This window comes from Hippocampus zosterae, chromosome 18 (assembly GCF_025434085.1).
Source record: "Hippocampus zosterae strain Florida chromosome 18, ASM2543408v3, whole genome shotgun sequence".
Classification (NCBI taxonomy): domain Eukaryota; kingdom Metazoa; phylum Chordata; class Actinopteri; order Syngnathiformes; family Syngnathidae; genus Hippocampus; species Hippocampus zosterae.
In genome coordinates this window covers 14,276,834-14,293,710 of record NC_067468.1, presented here as the reverse complement: position 1 = coordinate 14,293,710, position 16,877 = coordinate 14,276,834, and the positions used below count along the sequence as shown (strand labels likewise).

The window sequence follows — 16,877 nt, the reverse complement described above, 5'->3', positions numbered from 1 at the left end:
GTCCATCACTTAGTGTACCCTCCTCCCCCCCATACACACACACCCACACACGCGCACATCCATCCTGACTTCCTGTCACCTCACCCGCTTCTCTGTCGCTTTCTGTGGCCACGGCGACCACGGTAGTACACCTGCTGAATTAAACATGGCTGCCGCAAAATTGCAGACTCCATCAAATCAGCTTTCCAATTATGGACCGCTCATCCCAGCTAATGGGAGACGCCGAGTCGAGACGAATGGTGGACCTTGGTGGTAGTGAGCCATGGTAAAAAAAAAATAAAAATACAAGCATAAAAAAAAGAGTAAATGTTCAAGTGCGTTTGAAGGAAAAAGTTGAAAGTGAAGAACAAGGTTGAAAGTTTTCAAATGCAAATGAGTAAACGGCTAATTCATTCAAGGCCCGTCTGCAGACTGATTCGTCATAATTAACTACGCCGATGACATTTTCTGTTTGCGCAATGCATAATGCGCTTGCATAACGGCATTTGTCACGACATATTGAATCAAGCACCCGGGAATACTGTACATGCAATGTGACGGGGGGGTATTTCCTAAAGTTTAGGACTCCTTTGTGAGAACCATTATCCACAATAGAGAAAACACGAAACAGTGGCCGGCCTACAGGAATCGTCCCATTGACTTCTTTTTTTTTTTTCTTTAATTTTTTTAAAAATAAAATATTCATTCATTCATTCATCTTCCTAACTGCTTGATCCTCACTAGGGTCGCGGGGGGTGCTGGAGCCTATCCCAGCTGTCTCCGGGCAGTAGGCGGGGGACACCCTGAATCGGTTGCCAGCCAATCGCAGGGCACACAGAGACGAACAACCATCCACGCCCACACTCACACCGAGGGACAATTTAGAGCGTCCAATCAGCCTGCATCGCATATTTTTGGAATGTGGGAGGAAACCGGAGCACCCGGAGAAAACCCACGCAGGCCCGGGGAGAACATGAAAACTCCACACAGGGAGGCCGGAGCTGGAATCGAACCCGGTACCTCTGCACTGTGAAGCCGACGTGCTAACCACTGGCCTACCGGGCCGCCTTAATAAAATATTTCTTATTTTATTTTTTTAACATATACTCGTGTGTGTGTATATAGTATTTATTATTCATGTACATTTGCCACATACACGTCTGAATTTTTTTACATTTTATGTAAATATTGCACACTTTGTGGCTCAAAAAAATCATACAAGCGCGGAAACTCTCAGAAGAGGGCTTTTTTGTGTAGACTTGAGTCTTCGTGCCACGTCCGCGGTGATAAAGTCGCACACTGCGACTCACCCGCAGCCAACAATGTGCAAATGAGCAGCTTAACACTTTGACCGACGATTTATGCTAATTGGTCACCACTGGCTTTGGGTTTTTGATTGTCACTATGATCCAGTAATTAAGTCTGCACGACTGAGTTGCTTTAGGGGTATTTTTTGAGTATGCTCGTCATCATCCTCATTATATCATTTTATACGATTGTTTGCAAAGCTGATGCCTTAGTACAGCATGTAGCCTAGAAAGCCTACTTCCTGTGTCACACTACCGCCAATGTCTGGGTAAGGGGCGCGCCCTCGAGCAGGCAGCAAATGAAGTGTATGTCTAATATGTGCGGCATCTAATCCAAAAACAGGAACGCCAAGCGGGCTGAATTTTTACAGTACTTTACCTAGTCTTAACTTTTGATGAATAGTTCTGTGATTTGTCTCTCCCTACGGCAAGCTCCCGACACCGCATGCGTACCGATGCCTGATTCTGTTAGCAGCTCAATCGCAACAGCCTGTTTTGCTCAGACCGGCATTACTCATTCTCTCGCTTGTACTCCATTACGGGCGACCACTGTGTTTCATACGATGCTCTTTGTTTGCTCCGTCTCAGGTTCTCGTACGCTCCACGCCAAAATCCAATATAAATGCAAATCCGTCGGCCATTAATGCATTCTGAAGGCCTCAATTCGGCATTGTACTGTAATCAAAGACGCGAGGTTGGAGGATGTTATTTAGACATGAAAAAATATTGGTGAAAACGCACACTTCTGATTGATTGCTCTTTTTGAAACGTCTCCCGTCCAATCTGCTAAATATGCCCGTGGCGTAATGACCTGCGGAGAAGCATAAAAGATATCAGGTATCCAATAAAGCAACCAATCTTTCACTTTATTTAAAAGCACACTGTCTCCAACAATGCCGTAAAGAAGGAGGAATTTATTCTACTGGGAGGAAAAAGCTCATTTAAGATGGAAAACTGGGCCAATGCATATTTTACCGCACCACTTTCAGACACTTGCAATTCCCTTCCTTATCGTTTTTATCTTGGCTACGCCAAATCATGGAATGAAAATTGCTTGCACATAAGCAACTATAGTCTTGTTCAAAGTTATTCTATTCCATGATTTGGATTGGCATTGCGCCCGGTAGTCTAGTGGTTAGCACTTCGGCTTCACAGTGCAGAGGTACCGGGTTCGATTCCAGCTCCGGCCTCCCTGTGTGGAGTTTGCATGTTCTCCCCGGGCCTGCATGGGTTTTCTCCGGGTGCTCCGGTTTCCTCCCTCATTCCAAAAACATGCGTGGCAGGTTGATTGAACACTCTAAATCAGGGGTGTCCAAACTTTTTGCCAAGGGGGCCAGATTTTATGTGGTAAAATGTCGGGGGGCCGACCTTGGCTGACATTCTTTACATTGAACAACAATATTGTTCAACATATTTTAGTAAGCCAGTCTGTTTCACATTTCCATTTTTATTTTAATTTCAACAATCTTAAGAATTTAATTTGGTTCATTTGAAACAGGAATTTGAAATATGACATATCAGTCAATATAAACACGGAGTGATGTCTTGTTAACTCGTGAGTGATGCCCTCTAGTGTCTAAATGCTATTACTCATTTAGTGAATGCTATTACTCATTTAGCCACTAGAGGGAAGCAGTACTCTATGAATCATCACTCACCAGTCTACGAGACCTCAGTCAATGCAACACGTGTTCCATTGCGCCCAACCTGCGGGCCAGACAGCACTGATTTTATGACGGGGGCCGAGGGCCGGATGAAATTCGACCGCGGGCCGGATTTGGCCCGCGGGCCGGACTTTGGACATGGCTGCTCTAAATTGTCCCGAGGTATGAGTGTGAGTGGGAATGGTTGTTCGTCTATGTGTTCCCTGCGATTGGCTGGCAACCGATTCAGGGTGTCCCCCGCCTCCTGCCCGAAGACAGCTGGGATAGGCTCCAGCACCCCCCCGCGACCCTAGTGAGGATCAAGCGGCTCGGAAGATGAATGAATGAATGAATTAATTTTCATGCTCTGTAATGCGCTTCATGCTACATATCCGTCGTCGGTCTGCTGCTTGTCACAAGTCATGGGAAATTTATGGGAATAGGCCTATTAGCCTGAATATTAGCTTCTACCGTTGCAGTGATAATTGCTTTTATTATTAGACTTTTAGCAATCCTGTGAACCCACACTATTTTGTAAAACCTCTATCCTAGCAAAGATTTTTGGGGTCCCGGATCAGACGGAAAGCCCTGAATCCCACACAAGAAACCGTGTGCCAACCCCTGCTTTTCACCAGATGTGCTCAGCATCTTCAAGATGAATGACGGTAAGCGGCATTAATGATGACTTGAAGTCGGCATCAATTCTTTTGGAGACTCTTAAGTGCAAGGGGAGAGAGTAATTGGTGCCTCGTGGATTCTCGCGCCCCTCCTTCCCATGGTCGCTGACCTTTTGAGAGAACGAGGCAAGAAGCTGGCACCTCCTCAAGCCGCGTTCATCTACGGAATTAAGCGCCGTGCCCATGTTATGAGAGATTTGTTTGTTGCTGATCAGGTTGGCTTTGTCCGTGCACTGTTCCTCGAGGCTAATCGCGTGTGATATGAGGCGGCAAGGGGAAAAATGAAAAAATAAGAGGAGGGCGGTTGTTGTTTTTTTTTTTTTGTCCCACTGCAAATCTGATTCGACCAATTTCCACCTCTAAATCGCAGAGGCCGAGGGAGTCTCCAAGGAAATTTACAAAGCTGTTCAGTGCTCATTGGTGCTTAGACGAGAAGCGCATTACGGGTGAGCGTTGTGGTTGAGTCCTTCATTCCGACAAAACACTCCAGCAGCTGATGTCGCTCCTTTGCTTCCACATGGCTGCTTGAAGATGCGCTGATCTGCTACTCCAACACACAACCGGCGCCCACTAGTCAATTTGTGCCGGTGGGTTGGCCGGTTTAAGAGTGCTCACTGCAATTTGTCTCCACGGTGGCTGTGCGCTTGCTCACGGGAGTCACACATGGCGCAACGGGGTGCGAGACGCATCCTATATCTTGTTTTGCCCACATTAGCTAATTGGGTGAGGGGGGGGACTACCTAATGCGAGTGAGTCAGCCCGATAGCCCCATAGAATGTTGCGCCAATGGCAAGTCGAGTTACCGGAATGACCGGGGGGCGGAGCCTAAGCATTCTGATTGAATGAAAACTGAAAAATGAAAACCAACATTCATTCATTCATTCATCTTCCGTACCGCTTGATCCTCACTAGGGTCGCGGGGGGTGCTGGAGCCTATCCCAGCTGTCTTCGGGCAGTAGGCGGGGGACACCCTGAATCGGTTGCCAGCCAATCGCAGGGCACACAGAGACGAACAACCAACCACGCTCACACTCACACCTAGGGACAATTTGGAGTGTTCAATCAGCCTGCCACGCATGTTTTTGGAATGTGGGAGGAAACCGGAGCACCCGGAGAAAACCCACGCAGGCCTGGGGAGGACATGCAAACTCCACACAGGGAGGCCGGAGCTGGAATCGAACCAACGTGCTAACCACTGGGCTACTGGGCCGCAAAAACCAACATGACGTTCCAAATTTATTCGCGGTTATAAAATAATATAGTCCCTTCTTAATTCCGTGAACCAGCAATGGCATCCTCGTATGCACAAGGACAAATAAACAAATTGTTTATTCTATTTATTTTTTTGAGCAGTCACATCCTGGACGGAGGTCGGCACTCTGCGACGGCATTCTCTTAGCTTTCAAAGCCAATTACGAAGCATGTCACATTTTCTAGTTTGATCGATAAGTCTTCTACTCCTTTTGCAGCTCGAGATTAAACAAAACGTTGCTTTGACAGATGAGAAAATCCAACCCGTTTTCATTTCATTGACTTGTGAACAGGGAAGTCATACCTTGCGCTGATGGCTGAATTTAAAACTACAAATGGTTTGTCGGGAGGGGAAGCCGACACCACGGCGTAGCAACTTCCCCCCCCAGAGTCTGCCTCCGTGCAAACACAGTCTGTGTTTTAATAAACCCATGCAGCACTCTGCACCCTGTCTGTCGAACGTCGGCTCACAAGTCTCGCCTCTGAGAATCCCATCCCGGGCGAAACAATCCCCGCTCAAGTTGAGAAACATATTATGCAAATGTATTGTTTACCGTCACATGTGACAATGGCAGGGGTACGAAAACCCAAAGGGGAGAGCAAGCAGGCAGGCGCTGTGGCGACTCTCCAAGAGAGGAGCGAAATGCAACAAACCCGGGAGGGGAACAGTCACAAGCAACGTGAGATGAATGGGTTGCATTGTATCCTCTGACTCAGGTTTTTCTGCAGTTCTGAGTTCGAGGATGCGTGGAAAATCGCTAGATGATTCGTAGAAACTCCTCGATGAAGGTCAGCGAGGCCTCGCCTATTCACGGATTTGCAAATTGAAATATTCCCTGATTATTATTATTTTTAAACAATGATCTGGTTCTAGGGCGGCCCGGTAGTCCAGTGGTTAGCACGTCGGCTTCACAGTGCGGAGGTGCCGGGTTCGATTCGAGCTCCGGCCTCGCTGTGTGGAGTTTGCATGTTCTCCCCGGGCCTGCTTGGGTTTTCTCCGGGTGCTCCGGTTTCCTCCCACATTCCAAAAATATGCATGTCAGGCTGATTGAACACTCTAAGTTGTCCCAAGGTGTGAGTGTGAGCGTGGATGGTTGTTTGTCTCTGTGTGCCCTGCGACTGGCTGGCAACCGATTCAGGGTGTCCCCCGCCTACTGCCCGAAGACAGCTGGGATAGGCTCCAGCACCCCCCCCCCCCCCCCCCCCCCCCGCGACCCTAGTGAGGATCAAGCGGTTAGGAAGATGAATGAAAAGGATCTGGTTCTAGCATTAAAAACTCACCTATTTGCTGTTTATGTTTACGGGCCAAAGCAGTAGAAGTTTTGTTTTACGGCAAATGTTGTGGGATCTTGGTGGCACGGAACAATGTTAAGTGAGTTGAAGCGCTTCATTCACACAACCTTATGCTTTGCCAACATCTTGTGGCATGTCGAGACAATTCAAAACCTACAAGAGGGGGCCATCGATTTTCATGGCCGTTGCATGTTTCTCTCTGTGCTTGTGTGGGTTTTCTCCGGGTACTCCGGTTTTATCCTACATTCTCAAAACATGCATGGCAGGTTAATAGAACACTCAATTGTCCATAGGTGTGTGCGCGTTAGTGTGAACGCTTATCTCTGATCATTGTTCCAACATGGCTATGAAAGCATTTGTTGTTTCTTAGCTCAGGAGGTCAGCGCGACCGTTTGGCAATTGCAAAGTTATGCCTCCTGCGACACAGTCCAAGTGTCCTTGTGCAAGACTTGGAAGCCTGAAGAGCTCCTGACGAGCTGCTTTGCACCTTGCCATCATCCACCAGCATGTGGATGTTGGCTGTGAGTGGGTTGCATAAGAGGCTACGCAATGAAACGCGACGAGGAGCTTTTGGACTTAAGGGCTATAAAAACTACAGCTATAAATGCCCTCTATTTATGGAGGGTGTTTCGGTGCGGTAAAGTCGAGCGACTTGCCAAATTGTTATTCTGCTCATCAAAAAAAAATAATAATAAAAATAAAATATGGGGTTTTTTTTGTTTCGCATTCAAAGTAAGCAAGCAACAGCCTCATCAATATCTAATGAGGAGCGACAACACGCGACAATAAAAAATGCATCGTTGGTAGGTTAAAATTGTACATGCAGCTTTTTGCGAGTGCCATCCGAAAATAGTGCGCGGCGTCAGCGAACACTCACCTATAAATTTTATATCTGGTCGTGAATCCTTGGCGGAATCTATCCACAAAGGACAGATAACTTCGTGAGTGGTGGAAGGGTCCGCGGTCGGAGATGAGCCAGTCATACTGCTTGGCAACATGTTGCTCAGTGGCCAATGGGTCCTGGCGGGAAGACTGAACTGTTATATGGTCCCATATAAACAGGAAGCAGATGACCTCAATAAACCTCCAGTTCATGCTTTTTTTTCAGCCGCTCTCTGTTCATTCTCGCTCCATTATGTGGAGACCTGATGGGAGAGAAAAGAATAAAGGAAAGAAGGGGGAGGGAGTGTGAAGAGAAAGACAGTCATTAGATGACAATTTCAGCCATATACTCGATGAGGTTAATTGCCCAAGGGGCTCTAAGAAAAATAAGAACGCTTCCGCGCTTGGGTCCTTTGGTTCAGACATTGCTCTGATCCATCTCAGGGCGTACCGTCAATGGCGTTTCACATCACCACTGACGGGTTGTGTGGAAAAATATGAAATGTCCGCCGAGCAGCAAGGAAACTGCTCAAGACAGCCTCCATGACTCTATGATTGCTCACAACATGCCAACAACTCATCATACCAAACATTAGCATGCATTCTATAAATTCATTCATTCATTCATTCATTCATTCATTCATTCATTCATTCATCTTCCATACCGCTTAATCCTCACTAGGGTCGCGGGGGGTGCTGGAGCCTATCCCAGCCGTCTCCGGGCAGTAGGCGGGGGACACCATGAATCGGTTGCCAGCCAATCGCAGGGCACACAGAAACGAACAACCATTCGCACTCACACTCACACCTAGGGACAATTTTAGAGCGTCCAATCAGCCTGCCATGCATGTTTTTGGAATGTGGGAGGAAACCGGAGCACCCGGAGAAAACCCACGGAGGCCCGGGGAGAACATGCAAACTCCACACAGGGAGGCCGGAGCTGGAATCGAACCCGATACCTCTGCACTGTGAAGCCGACGTGCTAACCACTGGACTACCGGGCCGCCTTTCTATAAATTATTAAGGACAAAATTGGCAGGCCTGTCCTCAACTCACAAAAAAATAAAATCTATGAGAACAATATGAACAAAATCTTGCTCCTTGGAACATTAAAATACGACACATTCTCATTGTGCCGACTTTTGCTTTCATATTCTGTCGCAAGTTAAATTAAGTTGCTTAGTTCACGATAAAAAGAATTACAGAAAAAAATTTGAATTGCGTTGAAAGAGCCGTGCCCCTTGGCCGCGGGAGGCGGGGGGGAGATGGCCGACGGAGCGCTATCGAGTGTGACTGTGTGAAATCTTTCCTATTTCACGCTTTATTAGACAATAACATTGTAAAAGAGCAGACTAAATGTAATGGGGCCGCTAAATAGATGATGGACAACTCGATAGCTAACGTTAAATATCACTGGCGCACTTAAAACTAGCTTGCACATTGCTCTTGAGATGACTCGTACTGCTGTTTAAAAATGCGTAACTTCCCTTATCCTCACAAGTGGATAAAAAAAATACTGATGCTAGCAATACTAGCAATATTCTTCGTGAGGAGTAAAATGGTTGTAAAGCCCATTCTTGGATTTATTGTACACCATGAAGTAATTCATTTTCTTCACATACGGTACTACTCCTACCGCGCCGCAAAAGAAGACAAAATTGCATTTTCTAGTGACCAATATTGGCTTTTCTTGAGATTTCTTTTCAGATGTAATAAAAATAAAGGCCTCCGGTATTCTGTGGAGTCAATTCTAGTTCATTGACCAAGATCGTATTGAAGAAATACAAGATGTCAAATATGAGTTCCAAGACTGGTATCACCCGAGATATCTCCAACTAAAAGCAACCGCCCTGGGGATAAAACTGTGATCTCAGCTCTGTGAACCTTTTGGAAAAAAAAAATGAGTGGTGTAAATAACGATGAGACCAATGAGATGAGACTTGCGAGAGAGATCACCGATAACGAGTCAGACTGCGAAGCCTTCCGTGGCGTAATCCGACGTCGGCAAACCAAAGTGGCAATGCAGTCAAAGTCCTCACATTCTTCCATTTGAGGGGCATCGTTCTCTATGAGTTCGGCTTTCCATGATCAACCGACACGTCTTTGGAAATCCTGTTGCGTTTGCTCCGTTCAGTGCGCGGAAAGATGCGAACGTTGTGTGAAGACAACGCGTCGCCTCCTCACCATGGTGCGGCCGACACAACCTCGGGCTGAACACGCTCAAGACTGTAGAGATGATCGTGGACTTCAGGAAACATTCTTCTCCTCAGTTGCCCCTCACACTATCCAACTGCCCTGTGTCAACCGTCGAGACCTTCAAGTTCCTGGGAATCACAGTCTCCCAGGACATGAAGTGGGAAGTCAACACCATCTCCATCCTGAAAAGGGCCCGGCAGCGGATGTACTTCCTGAGGCTGCTGAGGAAGCATGGCCTGCCACAGGAGGTGCTACGACAGTTCTACACGGCAGTCATCGAATCAATCCTGTGTTCTTCCATCACGGTTTGGTTTGGGGCCGCCACAAAAAAGGACAAAATCCGACTTCAACGGACAGTTAGGACGGCAGAAAAAATCGTTGGCACCGCCCTACCCACTCTTGAGGACTTGCACACTGCAAGAATCAAGACAAGGGCACGGAAAATCCTCCTGGATCCTCCGCACCCTGCTCACCACCTTTTTCAGCCACTCCCCTCAGGCAGACGCTACAGATCCATGCGCACCAAATCCAGTAGACACTTAAACAGCTTCTTCCCTCTAGCCAGTAACTCCTTAAACAGTCACTGACATAGTCACTCTTCTTGCACCACAAAATGGTACTACAAAACTACTGGTATACTCTAAAATGGTTCAATGATTTTGTTGTTTACGATGATACTAGTGCAGCGTGTTATACCGGAGACAAATTCCTTGTGTGTTCTACATACTTGGCCAATAAAGATGATTCTGATTCTGATTCTGATGACGACGCATCTGCTCACAACCCACTGAGCACCTGGCAGTTCCTGGCAGAGACGTGCTGCCGCAACCTCCCTCCTCACCCAATGTTTTTTTTTTCTTTCGTTGACACAGCATTGGGACGATGTTCATGCGTACCGATCAGACAAGTTTCGATAGTTTGCACAACGACGGTGCATTCTGTAAGCGATGACGGATTTGCAAGCCGCACCGTGGTCCACCCGCAGGCTTTGAAATTTTTGATACCTAGCGCGTCATTTCTCTCTCGAATCCTCAAACCCTCCTGCTGTGAGTACATTTACATTCATTTGGTCACAGGATGAGAATAAATCCTCCATCTTATTTCCACAGACACGATTCCGTCGGCACATTAAGGTCTTTATGCCACCCGCCGCCATGAAATGGTGTTCATCCCATGCCGCGTTTTCTGCGGATAGTTGTACAGCGTGACTCCTTAAACCTTGCTTTACTTGCAGGTAAAACCGACGCCGATTTAGTTAATAGAGCCATGAATATCAAATGGTTTGGAGCTAGCGAGCCAGTGAGACAAGATTTGTTTGTATTTTTAAGATTAAAACCAAATGGGAAATAAGGTGGCGGGCGTGGGGGGACAACAAACTTGTTTATCGCAAGGTACACATTCCAAGAGAACACATTTATTTCATATAGTTTTACACACACGGTCAGGAAGTATACTATAAAAACCCATGAAAGAAAATACGGGAAAAATATTAGGCCGTGGATGAGAGTGTATTACGGTTCCTTCAAAGCTAGCAATAGTCATGTTAGCATTAGGCAAAATACAGTAATAATTGGAGTGATCCGTGTTTATAATTAGACTTGATTTAGGGCAACAGACGCACTGAAATTGCTAAATGATCTCTCGCTAGCCTTGAGCAAAATCCATGGGTCCGTTCGTCCTGTTATTGGCGAATAGCAACACACCTTTAACTCCAACCTAGCATTGGTAGCTAAGTAAGCTATTTTAAAATGTAGACAGACAATAAGACACCAATTCCATGTGGTTTTAGAAGCTTGATTAGAGGGTTTCCTTTGTCTTTGCTTGCCAAGGAGATTGTTTAAAAAATCTAGGGAAGGTAATACAAAAGTTAGGCAAGATTTTTACACTTATGCGGGAGGAGGTGTGCTTTGGAGTATCATGGAAGCCTCTCAAATATGATAAGATTGAATTCATTTCTCTCAAACATCCATCCATTTATTCTCGGTCTCGCTTATCCTTATCAGGGTCGCGAGAGCGCTGGCACTGACGAACCCACCGGGCTGACGAAACCCGCCTCTGGAAATAAGATGTTCACCCAATTCCGTGTCGACCGTTGTCATAATAATATACGCATCGAGTCCAAACGGTGTGTTAAATAGATATCTCCGACCATTATTTTCACATGGAGAAGCAGCGATACACCAAGGGCACACATCTCGCAGTAAATATGCCACATTGTGCTATTCCAAATAGTGCTCTCCCTGCTCCTTTTGGGGACTGTTGTCAGATGTAGGCGGGGCCTTTCAATGCCATCCAAAGGACAAACAAATCATTTGCGGACCTGCAGGACAACTAGATGGAGGCCATCTAACTTTGAGAACCATATTCATAAATACAGATCAAAGCTTAATAGAATTGGGCAGCTGCAGGACGGAATAGAGAGAGCGAGAGAATGTGAACATCTATTTTCCAGCTGACAATCCGCATGCGTGTCAAAGGTCAAAGCAAGTATGATGAAAATACCGCGGCTATGGTAGACACTTTTTCCTCCAGTATAAGTGGAGTCCCAAAAACATAAAAGGTGAGGTGCCAAGTCAAGTTATGGCAACATGCAAAATTGTGCAGTTTCATCGTTAATAGAAGCAGCAATAAAATAGTCCTGATCAAGGTAAATATACAAAGTTGATTAGCATCACTCACATTGTCAATCGTCACTTATAAACATGGTCAAGTGTACAAACAACCTGCGCTGTAGGTTAGCGTGTTTTTGTGTCATTTAATATTATCAGTACAATGGAAGGACAAGAAATATTTGAGTGAAAAATACTTTCGGGACATCAAAAATGGGAGCGTTCCATGCAATCAACACACAACACACACTTTATTTATATATATATACTCGTATATAAAAATAATAAGAAAATACAAGCTAAGTTTCCAATTTTCCTCATTTTCAGTTTTGAAAGGAGCCTGTTTGAGGACAAAACAGCAGACTCGATCAAGCATGCTACTGCGAACATTGATTCATCCATTTTGTGTTTGCCGTTTTGGTTTATTTTTTTTTCTTCCCCCGCAGTTTACATGACGCAGCCAGATTTGATATTCGTTTCACAAAACAGCCCGGCGGTATGTTGTAAATAATGGCCATCTTGTGCTGTTTGCAGATTACAGTTTTTTTTTTCTCTTGCAGAGTGGATTAGCAAAGACGAGAGGAGACTGCGAAGAAAAAGTGGAAGCTGCACGGAGTGGATCGTGTTGAATAAGAAATAAAGGAGGGAGGATGTCTGCTTCAGGAAATCAAGCAGACAGGACAAGGGAGGGCTTGTTTTCTCCGTCGCCTGTCTTAAAGCGGCCCTATTCATGCGCCGACTCCTCCTCCATTCAGGTTCATTCAAGGGGATTGAATTTCCATTCTGGTGCCGCCACTCGCTTTTGTCAATCAATTCCCATCTTCTCCCCCCTGTGGGCCAGAGCCTCTATCAGTGTCCCTCTTTATTTCCCAAAAACTTCATGAGAATCGGGAGTCTTGTTCTCCCCGCTTTGAATTCTCAATGCCAGCCACGAGGAAGATGAAGGGAGACTGAAGTTATTTGGGGGAGACAGGTAGACACCAGGGATGCTGTGCAAGTATCTTTGTCTGAGATTTACACTGCATCTGGTTGCCGTTATTAGCAGGGCTCTTTTTAGGCCAAAATGCTTCGCCACTTTCAGAGCCAAAACGACCAAACGACTCGTGTATGTGTGTGTGTGTGTGTATGTGTGATGAATGTTTCAATCCGAAAAGACGCTTCGGTGCCCTCTGCAGCCAAATGCGCATAGATCAATTAGCTCCTGATGCTCCAATTTCCCTGAAATGAGGAATCCATCTGGCACACCTTCCAACTTTTCCAGCAGTGCTGCAACCCGTTCATCACCGCTCGCCTAGAATTAATATATTCATTCATTCATTCATCCATCTTCCTAACCGCTTGATCCCCACTAGGGTCACGGGGGGTGCTGGAGCCTATCCCAGCTGTCTCCGGGCAGTAGGCGGGGGACACCCTGAATCGGTTGCCAGCCAATCGCAGGGCACACATAGACGAACAACCATCCACGCTCACACTCACACCGCGGGACAATTTAGAGTGTTCAATCAGCCTGCCATGCATATTTTTGGAATGTGGGAGGAAACGGAGCACCCGGAGAAAACCCACGCAGGCCCGGGGAGAACATGCAAACTCCACACAGGGAGGCCGGAGCTGGAATCGAACCCGGTACCTCTGCACTGTGAAGCCGACGTGCTAACCACTGGACTACCGGGCCGCCCTTAGAATTAATATATTGAATTATCTTATTGGATTCCTCCTCCCACCCCCGCCCCCACACTCCCTCCCTCTACCGGACAAACACTCCCCTTGAAATCAAAAGGACACTCAATTCAAGAGCACACTGTTGTCCAGAAATTGATCAACAGAAAAGCATCTCATGTGGTGGCGCTCGGTGGAAAACACCAAAACATTAGCCGCTCGTTGGAGGTAATCACCTCCATGCGTCAACTCTCAAGGGTCCGGTTAAGCGAATAACCCAACGTAAATCTGAATTCCGAGAATGCTAATCGCACAGCTCTCAGCCATGTGCGGAAAGACGTGGTAATGGGGCCGCCACTCGCAATTGCCGGGAAGTAACAGAAGAAGTCGACGACCATCCGTCGCTAACTTCATTTGGACTTGATTCCATATCCCACCATCCCACCCCCACTACGCTCTCTCGATATGGTTGGTACTTAAAAAAAAAATGGCTGTGGTGGCACCCTGACCTTCACAAGATGTGGCTGAACAAGCAGCACACTTGAAAATTAAATTCCCCATAGGTGGTCGGCAACCAATCAGCTAAGCTCAGAGATCAATAGCTGATTTTAAAGCGCCAACTAACTAATTTGCTCACAGTTCTTCCAGTTTTACCTGGCAGCTGATGTATTTCAAAAAAGGGAGGAGGGCAGGGGAGGGAGCCTCTGTGATGTTTTTTTTTTGTCGGGAACGCGACATATGAGGATTATATGATTGTTGCTCCCGTATTAGCCGCGACAGCACCGAGACGGTTTATGAGATGCTTCTTCAATCTGGGAACGGCTCTGTCATAAAGCAAACTAATTAATAAGATTTCAGAGACAGCGTGAGATCAGTAGCGATGGATGCGCCGGCGCCTGTGTGATTTTTCACTGTGATGCAGATGAGGTGGCCACCGGAAAAGGCAGTAAAATATGGTGTGGAATAAAACAAATGCGTAATTAATCATTCATTTGCTCTGTGAGGGAACTGGCAGCCGAGGGAAATAAAAACATTGCCAGGCTGAAATTATTTTCCTTCCATAAGTCAATTATTTTAGAAATCGGAGATTGCGGGCCGTGAGGACAGGTGTAAAAACCCGCCTCTGCTCTGTCCATCTTATTTTGACGAAAGACTTGTTCACCAAGGGGCGGCCCGGTAGTCCAGTGGTTAGCACGTCGGCTTCACAGTGCAGAGGTAATCGGGTTCGATTCCAGCTCCGGCCTCCCTGTGTGGAGTTTGCATGTTCTCCCCGGGCCTGCGTGGGTTTTCTCCGGGTGCTCCGGTTTTCTCCCACATTCCAAAAAAACATGCGTGGCAGGCTGATTGGACGCTCTAAATTGTCCCTAGGTGTGAGTGTGAGTGTGAATGGTTGTTCGTTTCTGTGTGCCCTGCGATTGGCTGGCAACCGATTCAGGGTGTCCCCCGCCTACTGCCCGAAGACAGCTGGGATAGGCTCCAGCACCCCCCGCGACCCTAGTGAGGATCAAGCGGCTCGGAAGATGGAATGGAATGGAAAAAAAACTTGTTCACCAACTAGAGAGCTAATACATTTACTCTGGAATAGTGTGTGAAAATATCTGTCCCCGAAGAAGAGACGACGTCACTCAAAAAGTCGCGTTTACGGGAGCAAATTTGGCCCAGCGTGAACGGGGGCCCATGTACGTGGGAGGAGGTAGAAATATTTTGGAGGCCTTTTGATTTCACTTCATCGAAACGCCACTAAAGATGACATCACGTTATTGCCGTATGGAATAAATGAAGCATCGACATGTCACATAGGGTTGCCGGCGGTGTGAAGCTCGCCTTAGAATTTATACAGCGACGAAGACTCAGGACTTTGTACAGATGCGGTTTCTCAGACTGTTGAGCATACGCAGCAAGAAGGGGGTCATAAGAGACAATGGCTCTGATATTACAACAGGGTTTAAATAACAGCAACTTCGGAGCTCGTACAGTTCACCGACAGCGTCTCTGGAGCTGATATAAAAAAGGAGAGAAACATTTCTCCCCCCCCGGTTCCACGCATGAGCCTATTTGTCACCAAATTTGTCAGCGTTGCCGCTTCACGCGACGGTGGTTGCCGCGCTAGATGAAGATTGATCATTTGTCAAGTCACAAATTGGCTTTCAAGTGCTTTCCCTAATTACCCTGCGGTTTTATTGATGAGAAACCGCTGACTGTTTTCCTTGGATTTACCTCAGCGGGCACAGGTTGTTTTTTTTTTTTGTTTGTTTGTTGTTTTTTTTTGGTTAGCTGTTTTGAATACGCGGTCTCTCGCCAAAAAGACATTAAGGGGAGCGACATTAAAGCCAGCCACCTTGACAGATTGCATTCATCTGTTCTGCTGGAATAATATATGACGAGAATGTGCGCGAGCATATTCCCTCCGCGTCGTGGCGTCCCATAATGCATCGGGAAGAGCCCGCGACACAAATCCAAGCAGCTCCGAGGACACCGGTGACAGGTGCTCGCTGTCTTGCTCTTCCGTGCTGGCGCATGTAAATGCCAAGCGATGTTATCTACTGGGGCGGCCCGGTAGTCCAGTGGTTAGCACGTTGGCTTCACAGTGCAGAGGTACCGGGTTCGATTCCAGCTCCGGCCTCCCTGTGTGGAGTTTGCATGTTCTCCCCGGGTCTGCGTGGGTTTTCTCCGGGTGCTCCGGTTTCCTCCCACATTCCAAAAACATGCGTGGCAGGCTGATTGGACGCTCTAAATTGTCCCTAGGTGTGAGTGTGAGTGTGAATGGTTGTTCGTCTCTGTGTGCCCTGCGATTGGCTGGCAACCGATTCAGGGTGTCCCCCGCCTACTGCCCGAAGTCGGCTGGGATAGGCTCCAGCACCCCCCGCGACCCTAGTGAGGATCAAGCGGTTCGGAAGATGAATGAATGAATGTTATCTACTGTAAACTAGCTCACCGACCCAAAAGGTTTCTGCCCCCCCCCCCCCCCCCCCGAGGGAAAGCATGAGCACAGAGATGATCTCCCGCAGTGAGATGATTACAATAAACCAAAAAGCAAGTGTCAGTCAATAGAAGAGCGAAGCAAAACAGCGGTAGCCTCGAAACCCGCCGCCAAAGTCTTAAAATGTGTGTATTTGTACTGCCTACACAGATAGAAACTTTCGTAACCCGTAATGTGATTTCAAAAAAGTTATAATAGCTTCTCAATATTCATCTTCCTAACCGCTTGATCCTCACAAGGGTCGCGGGGGGTGCTGGAGCCTATCCCAGCTGTCTTCGGGCAGTAGGCGGGGGACACCCTGAATCGGTTGCCAGCCAATCGCAGGGCACACAGAAACAAACAACCATTCGCACTCACACTCACACCTAGGGACAATTTAGAGTGTTCAATCAGCCTGCCATGCA

At 47.0% G+C, this 16,877-nt stretch overlaps 1 protein-coding gene and 2 long non-coding RNA genes across 6 annotated transcripts in view; 1 reads left to right on the top strand and 2 right to left on the bottom strand.

Moving 5' to 3' along the window:
• LOC127590901 (uncharacterized) overlaps positions 1 to 16,877 on the top strand; it is a 203,720-nt gene that overhangs the window by 148,974 nt on the left and 37,869 nt on the right. The gene's annotated exons all lie outside the window — the stretch shown is intronic.
• The window catches only part of brinp1 (bone morphogenetic protein/retinoic acid inducible neural-specific 1), a 96,395-nt gene that overhangs the window by 61,076 nt on the left and 18,442 nt on the right, over positions 1 to 16,877 (bottom strand). For both annotated transcript variants that reach the window (XM_052050436.1, XM_052050434.1), the window contains one exon: positions 7,028 to 7,295. In XM_052050436.1, the coding sequence (XP_051906396.1) occupies positions 7,028 to 7,245 (218 nt within the window). In that variant the 5' untranslated portion in view covers positions 7,246 to 7,295. The remainder of the gene's footprint in view (positions 1 to 7,027; positions 7,296 to 16,877) is intronic.
• The window catches only part of LOC127590903 (uncharacterized), a 355,000-nt gene that overhangs the window by 321,592 nt on the left and 16,531 nt on the right, over positions 1 to 16,877 (bottom strand). The gene's annotated exons all lie outside the window — the stretch shown is intronic.